Genomic DNA, 9,280 nt, shown 5'->3' with positions numbered 1-9,280 from the left:
GATGCTTTTTCCTTTCGTTAACGGGCTTTGGGCCCAGAAAGGCTGATGTGATGATTAACTCGAAGTATGGGCCGGACTTGTGCTAAGTCCAACACCAACATTTTCCCCCCAGCCCATTTAGTGAGCTTCGAACTAAAGGGGCAGATTAATTGCGGGATACTTCGATTTTCCCTCTTTTTTTGAGATCTTATCTAGACGGTCTAGATTGTCTTTCCTACGAATGAAAGGCCGAGATTTCTTTAACCATCAAGCCTTAAGATTTTCCTCGATACGATGTATTCAAATCTTATTGAGCTATGGTAAGATCTTGTTCTCAGATGGTGATGAGCGGTTCGGATTTGATCTCGCGAGGATTTTGTCAATCTCAATAGCAGTAATAATTGCTACTTTATAAGGATCAACTTCCCACGTCCTTTCACCATAACTGCACGCCTCCACTTTCTACAAGGTAACTTCTCACCTCCTTTTCTTTTTATTTTGGTTTTCAGCTTCTCTCGATTTCCTTTGCTCGAAAAACAAAACAATTTTATACTTTTCGCAAAAATTTTGCTTCGAGAAGAATTCTATTCCGAAACATTCTCCGATGGATCATCCCGATGTCCCAACATTCTCGATCATTTCATCGAAAGAGCTTGTTCGCCTCCGCCGAGTTCACAACGTTCCCTCGGCGATCGAACTCATTGTCCCGGACAGAGGAGAGACGCCGAAGACCGTGCGTGCGGGCTATTGCGTCGCATACACCCCATTTTTTGATGCATGCAGGCTTTCCTTCTCAATTCCGCCGGGTCTTCTTGTTATCCTGGCGGATCTGCAGTTGGCATTTCCGCAGATGAACCCTAATTTCGTCCGCCATGCCTTGGCGTTGCTGGTTAGGGCGGCAGAGTCTCGAATTCCTTTTGGAATTAACGAGCTCCACCGAGTTTGCTCTATTAAGAGCAATTCATCCTTCCCGGGGTCGTTCTATCTATCTCCTCGAAAGAATCGAAGCATCTTCGAAGACATTCTCGCTCGCGACGATCGCTGGAAGGAGAAGTATTTCTTCTTTAGGATCAACGAATACTCCGTTGGGTCCTTCGATTTCATTCGGCTACCCACTGTTTGGTCTCCGAGAGTTGGTCAGCATTAGGGGAGTTGATTTTATTCTCGCTTCTATGCCCTTTGCTAACTATCATTTCTTTTTTGTTGCAGTTGTTCCAACGAACACGGGCTTAGACAAACCGCTGCTTGCTGCTTTGAAGGACGGTGACTGTTCGTGGCCCAATTTCACGAGGGAAAGGATTCATCGTGCGCTTGGAACGGATAACCCACAACTCGCTATCGCTCCAGATCTTGAGATTGACCCGTTGAACCCACCTTCCATCAACCGTCCGGCTAATTTCCACCAGATCCCGATTGGTTAGTTCGAGTTATTTTTAGTTCGTCCGAACCATGCTCTTTGATTTGGCGAGCTATTATATAGTTCGTGCTTTTTTGTTTTTCAGGTACCAGCCGTAGGGAAGTCCCAGACGTAACCTCTTCGAGAACCTCACATCAGCCTTTGATCCGCAGGCCATCTAAAGAAAAAATGACTAGGAGACCATCAGCTCGCGAGGCCGAAAAGGCAAGGAAGAACAGGGCTCAAGCTAGGAGCTCCTGAGCTGTCTGTACTGGTGAGATCCGTCGCGCTGTGAGCGACGCGCTTGAACAAGCCTCTGGGGCTTACGAGACTCCGGACGGAGTTCTTCCCGCCGACCCAACATCGAGGGCTATCTCGCTTAGTTCGCGAGATTCCGAGAAGACTTTGCGTTCAAAGAAGCAAAGGGTGGAGGATCCGGATAGGAGGTCGAACTCCTCAAACGGGTCAGGTGGATCGATCCCGTATGGTTGGACTTTCAACCATACTAAAGGGTGTCCGATCGCTGATGATCTGGAGGGAGTAGCTTTCATTTTCCGGCACTTCAAGCCTCCGGGTTGCGTGCTGCCCCCAGTTCGGGATATGGCGGAGCATGCCGCCTATGTGAAGATGATGGCTGCTCACGGTCGGGTACATGTTTTTACTTGTTGGCCTATTTTTATTTCTGGTGTATGCTCGTACTAACGGGCTTTCTTTTGGTCAGGCTCTTGAGGCTGTCAACGAGTACTCTGCCGTACTTGACAAGTCTCTGACCATGCCCACCTCCGACGAACTCGAGGAGATGAAGAAGACTGTGTTTGACCTTTCGTCGAAGGTCAAGAACGCGGAAGACAAGGAAAAGCGTCTGGAGGCCCAGCTTCGATCTGCGAAGACGGTGGCGGACTCTACAAGCCGGCGTGCTGACGATCTGACCGAACAGGTTGTGGTCTCAAGGAGGAGGTCGATGCGAGGGTCAGGCGGGCTGTTAAGGAGGCGAAGCGGGAGTTCACTGAGAAATATCTGGCCATCTTCCATTCTCTTAAGGATAAGTGGGAGAAGAAGAAGGTCGAGGCTGCATGTGAGGCAGAGCTCCAAGAGGTTGAATCCAACTTGGATCTCATCAAGGATCTGATCAGCGGAGCTCTCACAGCTCCGGACGAAAAAGCTCGCTTCGAAGAGAAGATTCCTGAGCTTGCTCAAAAGCATGCTGATGCTGAAGTGTCTGATTTCTCCCTCGCCAAGCTCGATCTCCCGCAGATCTCGGAGGCGTCGGTGAGACCGATGGAGGTTGATCCAAGGACGCAAGTTCCGCTCGGGCTTAATCAGTTTGGGAGTAACGCCGCTGCTGGAGGTGGAGACGAGCTTGTTGGTGACTCGGCGATCCCGATGGAGAAAGATGATGGCGAGAACGAGCCTAAGGAGTAATCCTCCTTTTTTCTTTAGCCCCTCCTCTCTTTTTACTTTTTCGTGAACTTAGTTGCCTGTGAGGCTTTTCGTTGTGTTTTTTTCTTGATTTCAGTACTTTTGTTACCCGGGAGGGTTTTAATCCGTACTTGGTTGTTTGCCTAGAGGAGGCTACTTTGCTTATGAATTTGTTTTCACTTTTCGATTTCGTCTAAGTAATCGATTTGTTTGATTGTATTTTAAGACTTTAGAAAAAGATTTCGAAAAGACTTTTTGTTTAGATAGTGCCGAAGTGAATACTATGTGATCGTTTATGGAGATCGCGTCATAGTATTAAGTTGCGAGTATCGAACTGTGATAGTAACTTTATTTTGTAAGCGCTAAGTGACTCAGCGAGCTACGAGCTTTGCGATCGTTTGAACAGATCGTTTATTGATAACTTACTGTGAATAACGGGGTTGCTGTAATTTTGTTTTAATGTTTGTTAGTGAACCGTAATCTATAAGTTATGAGACCGTTTTGGGGGGTCGTTTGGAAGCTACCTAAAGTTAGCAGCGAACTAAGCTGAGATAGTTCGGCTCAATCGATGCATAGCGGGCTATGAGCCTCGAGCTGTGAGATCGTTTGAAGAGATCGCAAGAGAGTGTTTTGAAACAAGGGTTTTTATTCACAAAACTTTTGATCACATACGTTTTTACAAAGTATCTGAGTATGTAAAGATAGTGGCTGGACTCAATGTCGAGCTGCCTACGTACCCCGTCAAGGGATCAAGCCTGAACGTAGTTTGATTATTGTCAATGCTCAGACATGGTAACGCTTGAGATTCATAACGTTCCATGGTCTTTCCTCTGGCACTCCGGTTTTATTGTTTGCGAGCTTATACACGCCGCTGCGCACTACTTCGGTGACTCTATAAGGGCCTTCCCAGTTTGTGCCTAGCTTGCCGGCGCCTCGCTCCTTAGTGTTGTCGAATACCTTGCGTAGCACGAGGTCGCCAATACTGAAGCTCCGGTGTTTGACTCCGGAATTGTAATAGCGAGCTGCGGCCTGCTGGTAATTCTGGATGCGGACTAGGACTCGATCTCGTTGTTCTTCGATCATATCTAGCCGATCTCTTAGCATTTCTTCATTGAGTTCTCTGTTATCCGGACAAAAGGTCCGACGGATGCTCGGTACCGATGCTTCGGCCGGGATAACAGCTTCCATGCCATAGGCTAGAGAGAAAGGTGTTTCTCCCGTAGCTAGATGGGCCGTAGTCCTACACGCCCAAAGTACCCCGGGTAGCTCGTCGCTCCACCGGGATTTCTTTGAATCCAACCTCTTTTTGAGGTTGCTTAGGACGGTTTTGTTAGCGGCTTCCGCCTATCCGTTACCTTGTGGGTATCGGGGTGTGGATGATGTGAGCTTGATTTTCCAAGTATTACAGAACCTTGTGAACTTTCTCGATGTTAAGTTCGTCCTGTTGTCCGTTACGATCTCGTAAGGGAGGCCGTGTCTGCAGACAATGTTTTTCCAGACGAAATTTTCGACTTCCAATCCGGTGATTTGTTGGTAAGCTCAGGCCTCTATCCATTTGGTGAAATAGTCAGTTAGGACGAGTAGGAAGCGAACTCTAGGGCGTCCTGAGACCACTAGTGGTCCCACTACGTTCATCGACCACCTCATGAATGGGTAGGGTGCGGATATTGAAGATAGCTTTTCAGCTGGTTGATGGATCATTGGTGCATGTCTTTGGCACTTGTCGCACTTCGTGGCATAGTTTTCGCAGTCTACAATGATGCTGGGCCAAAAATAGCCTTGTCTTTTGATGCGGACTGCCATAGCTCGTCCTCCGGGATGGCTTCCGCACATTCCTTCGTGCATTTCGGCCATAATTGTTAGGGCCTCGATACCGTGTACGCACATGAGGTATGGTTCTATCAAGCTAAGCTTGTATAGTTTACCTTCTATTATGCAGTATCGAGCACTTTGAGCTTTTAACTTTCTTGCTGCCCATTTGTCGGTGGGCGCTATACCGTCCTGAATATACTCCGTGATTGGAGTTCTCCAGTCCGGTCTATCTAAGAGCTCTTCGCAGTCATCCAGTTCAGTATCGGGCTCTGGATGAGCAGACTAGTTCTTGGGATCAGGCGGTGCATTGACCGGGCTGTCGGGCTGGCTTGTCGTGGCTTCTGGCCCAGGTGTGTTGGATGGCCCGGCCTCGTCGGAGGTGGTTACTAAGTTGACTGCCTTGGGAGCTAGGTCGATGCTTGGTTTTTCAATTCCTTCTACGAGAATCACCCTTTTGACCATTGGGTCGGAGGTGGATGCTAGGGCTGCCAGGGCATCGTCGGAGGTATTCTCCCCCCGAGGAATTCTGGTTAGCTCGAATGAGCTAAACTGATTTGCTATTTGGCGGACGATGTTTAAGTATGCTTCCATCCGTTCTTCTTTTGCTATGTAGTCGCCATGAAATTGGCTGGTTACGAGCTAGGAGTCGCTGAACGCGCTTATTTCTCGAACTCCGATCCCGAGAGCTAGTCTGAGACCGGCTATGAGGGCTTTGTATTCGGCCTCATTGTTGGAGGTCTGGAATCCTAGTCTGAAAGACTGTTCGAGGACTTCATTTTTTGGGGAAACCAGTTTGATTCCAACTCCTGATCCTTGTTTTGACGATGCGCCATCTACGTGGAGTGTCCACTTTTGGCTGGATGGTGATACATCGTCGGGATCTGGGGTAAGCTCGATGACAAAGTCCGCTAAGACTTGGGCTTTCGCACAAGTCCGGATTTTGTACTCTATATCGTACTCGCTTAGCTCGATAGCCAACTTCGCGAGCCGTCCGGATTGGCTCGGACTGTGCAATATAGTGCGAAAAGGTTGAGAGGTCATTACTACTATGGAATGCGATTGAAAGTACGGTCGTAACTTTCTGGCGGACATTACGACCGCTAGAGCTAGCTTTTCCATAGCAGGATATCTTGTTTCGGCGTCTACTAGTGTTTTGCTCACATAGTAGATTGGTTTCTGTTCGTTCTGTTCTTCCCGAACAAGCACACCGCTTACTGCGGCTGGAGATACAGCTACGTAGAGGTACAAAGGTTCTCTTTCGACAGGCTTGGTTAGTATGGGCGGTTCACTCAAGTATGCCTTGAGCTGTTTGAACGCTGTTTCACACTCATCATTCCATTGGAACCTTTTATTCCCTTTTAAGAGTTGGTAAAAGGGTAAACATTTATCTGTTGACCTCGAAATAAAACGGTTAAGGGCTGCTATTCACCCTGTTAACCTTTGGACCTCCCTCGTGGTTCTAGGGGATGGCATTTCGAGGAAGGTTGCGATCTGTTTAGGGATCGCGTCATAGTATTATATATCCGCGACGCGCTTCTTATTGACATACTCGTGCAACAATCTTTAGATCCGTGATCTATAAACGACTTCGATGGCATAAGAAGCGCGCGAAGGATCCTCCAAAGATCACAGATCCGCGATCTATAAACGACTTCGACGCGCTCCAGCGATACATCGAAGCAAACAACGCCGAGCTGAAACGTATGTACGCCGCAGTACAAAAAGCAACGAACGAGGCTCTTGATATAGATCGCGTGCTGGACGAAACTAGAAAGAATCCCTTTACAGATCGCATAGCTAATGCTAAGATCAAGGACACTGGGAAAATGCAGTTTCCAGAATATAATGGAACAGCAGATCCCTTAGCTCACCTCAGAGCTTTCAGGCTCTCCGTAGCCCGAGCTCACCTCAACGATGAGGAAAAGGAAGCAGGCTATTGCCGGCTCTTCGCCGAAAACTTAGCCGGATCCGCCCTAGAATGGTTCGCCGGACTAGAAGAAGGATCCATAGACATGCAGACAGAACATGCAGACAGAACCACCAGGAACCCCTGCGGGCTTACTTGGCCAGGTTCAAAGAAATTAAGTCCAGGATAGCCAATTTGAATGAGGGAATAGCACTCTCTGCGCTCAAACAAGGGCTATGGTTCGACTCGCCCTTCCGACAAGAACTATCAGTTCGTTATCTGGAAACAATAGATGATGCGCTCCATAGAGCCGCGAGCTTTGCCCAGTACGAGGAGGAACAGAATATCCTCCGAGAACAGTACGAGGCAGGTTTATTAGTGCCTAGTCCCGCCACTACCAAAAAGGCAACCAAAAAGGAGCCCGGCGGCAAAGGGATACATGCCTTCAAAATAGGTAGCTCATCGAAAAAAGAGCCAAAGAAGGATAAAAAATCGACCTATGATGCGAGCAAATTCTGCACTCATCATAATAAGAAGGGACATTCTACAGAAGAATGCCGCACAGTCTTAGCCGAAAAGGCTAAACTCGCCGCAAAAGCCGCAGAACAAGAGGGGGAGCCCACAGGAAAAAACTAGGAACCGGAAAACTCAAAAACTTCAAATAAGAAGAGAGATCGAGCTCCCACGGATGAAAATCCGAGCTCCCCCCCTCCGGGCCCTAAAAGAGAATAAACCTCATATTTAGGGGAATAACTCGGTGTGGAGGATTTATGAAATTGGTGATCTCACCTTCACCCGCTCCCAAAAAGAATGCAAAGCCGCAAACTAACAACCAGCTAGTGGAAGCTCGTAAGTCTGCAAAACTGGAACTCTTCAAATTCCAGGGAGTCCGGGAACTCTTCGAGCATACCAAGCCTAAGCGAGTAAATTTCATATCCGGGGGCTCCAAATACTGCCGAAATTCAGTAAATTCGATAAAAGCCTACCAAAGAAGGGTCGAGACCGATATGCGGGAGTGCGCTCCCCTACATGGTCCCAACCACAAAGTAGTTTTCCTGGAAAGCGAAACACTCGATCTAGACAAACCACACGATAACGCTCTAGTAGTTCGTCTAAACGTAGGGGGTGCGAGCTATCCAGGATTATGATCGATACGGGGAGCTCGGTCGACGTGTTATTCTATAACGCGTACAAACAAATGGGCTTTGGTGACGACATACTGCAGCACTAGATCGCCGCTAACAGGCTTCGCAGGCGAAACAACTTATTCGATGGGTACTATCACGCTCCCGATAGTAGCTGGTGGAGTCCAACAACTGACAGTATTCGAAGTTGTAGATCGCTCCGCCCCCTACAATTCCATACTAGGGAAGCCATGGCTCTACAATATGAGAGCAGTACCTTCTACATACCATCAATGCGTGAACTTCCCAACCGCTGAGGAAGTCAAGACAGTCCGCGGAAGCCAACGAGCTTCCAGAATGTGCTACATGACCGGACACAGGCAAATCGAACAATCCCCTTTGTAGCAACTACAGAAACAAGAAGAACTCGCCGAACAGCGGGCAAAACAGGGAAACGACCCCACGACTCGCGGTCCGTGCAAGGACCTCGCCGTGCCAGTCTGTATCGACGAAAAAGACCCCGACCGAGTAGTCAACATTGGATCAGAACTCTCGAGTTCTATCCGCGACGAGCTCGTAAAATTACTCAAAGAGAATATTACAACCTTCGCATGGTCCACAGAGGACATGCCTGGAATCGACTTGCAGATAACCTTCCACGAACTGAATGTCAATCCGACCTTCAAACCCGTCAAAAAAAAACGCCGTAAGCTCGGCCCCGACCGACTACTTAAAGTTGGCTCAATTAGGGAAGTTAAGTACCCAGATTGGCTAGCCAATCCGATGGTCGTTAAAAAGAAAAACGGGAAGTGGAGAGTCTGTGTAGATTTCACCGACCTAAACAAAGCATGCCCGAAGGATAGCTTCCCACTCCCTCACATAGATCGATTGGTAGAAGCTACAGCAGGACACGAACTATTGTCCTTCATGGATGCCTTCTCAGTGTACAACCAAATACTCATGAACCCTGAAGACCAAGAGAAGACTGCGTTCATAACAGACCGCGGCACATACTGTTACAAAATAATGCCATTCGGTCTAAAGAACGCGGGAGCTACTTACCAGCGCCTAGTCAATAAAATGTTTGCTAAAGAGCTCGGTAAGACCATGGAGGTCTATATCGATGACATGCTCGTTAAATCTTCGAAAGAAGAGGAACATGTTGCACAGCTTAAAGAATGCTTCACAATACTGAATCAGTACGGAATGAAACTCAATCCGACCAAATGCTCATTCGGAGTACCATCCGGAGAATTCCTTGGTTACATCGTGACCGAAAGAGGAATAGAAGCGAACCCTAAACAGATCGCAACCTTCCTCGAAATGCCATCCCCTAGAACCACGAGGGAGGTCCAAAGGTTAACAGGACAAATAGCAGCCCTTAACCATTTTATTTCGAGGTCAACAGACAAATGTTTACCCTTTTACCAACTCTTAAAAGGGAACAAAAGGTTTCAATGGAATGATGAGTGTGAAACGGCGTTCAAACAGCTCATGGCATACTTGAGTGAACCGCCCGATACTGAACTGGATGACTGCGAAGAGTTCTTAGATAGACCGGACTGGAGAACTCCAGTCACGGAGTATATTCAGGACGGTATAGCTCCCACCGACAAATGGGCAGCAAGAAAGTTAAAAGCTCAA

General features: G+C 47.9%; 1 protein-coding gene across 1 annotated transcript; it reads left to right on the top strand.

The window, feature by feature from the left end:
* Positions 1–583: 583 nt before the first annotated feature.
* On the top strand, positions 584–2,797 carry LOC112084422. The gene is made up of 6 exons (XM_024153552.1): positions 584–1,115; positions 1,189–1,395; positions 1,482–1,600; positions 1,655–2,023; positions 2,097–2,312; positions 2,417–2,797. The coding sequence occupies exons 1-6, from the start codon at positions 584–586 to the stop codon at positions 2,795–2,797; spliced, it is 1,824 nt and encodes a 607-aa protein (XP_024009320.1).
* The last annotated feature ends 6,483 nt before the right edge of the window (positions 2,798–9,280 follow it).

Source organism: Eutrema salsugineum, unplaced genomic scaffold (assembly GCF_000478725.1).
Source record: "Eutrema salsugineum unplaced genomic scaffold, Eutsalg1_0 scaffold_4, whole genome shotgun sequence".
NCBI classification, from domain to species: Eukaryota; Viridiplantae; Streptophyta; class Magnoliopsida; order Brassicales; family Brassicaceae; genus Eutrema; species Eutrema salsugineum.
The sequence above is the reverse complement of the archived record's forward strand: the minus strand, read 5'-3'. Positions and strand labels throughout refer to the sequence as shown.

Excerpts from the sequence above, each read along its gene's own strand:
- LOC112084422 (XM_024153552.1), top strand. The coding sequence starts at position 584 with ATGGATCATCCCGATGTCCCAACATTCTCGATCATTTCATCGAAAGAG. Across the intron at positions 1,116-1,188 it reads TGTTTGGTCTCCGAGAGTTG|TTGTTCCAACGAACACGGGC; the intron begins GTCAGCATTAGG and ends TTTTTGTTGCAG. Across the intron at positions 1,396-1,481 it reads TTTCCACCAGATCCCGATTG|GTACCAGCCGTAGGGAAGTC; the intron begins GTTAGTTCGAGT and ends TTTGTTTTTCAG.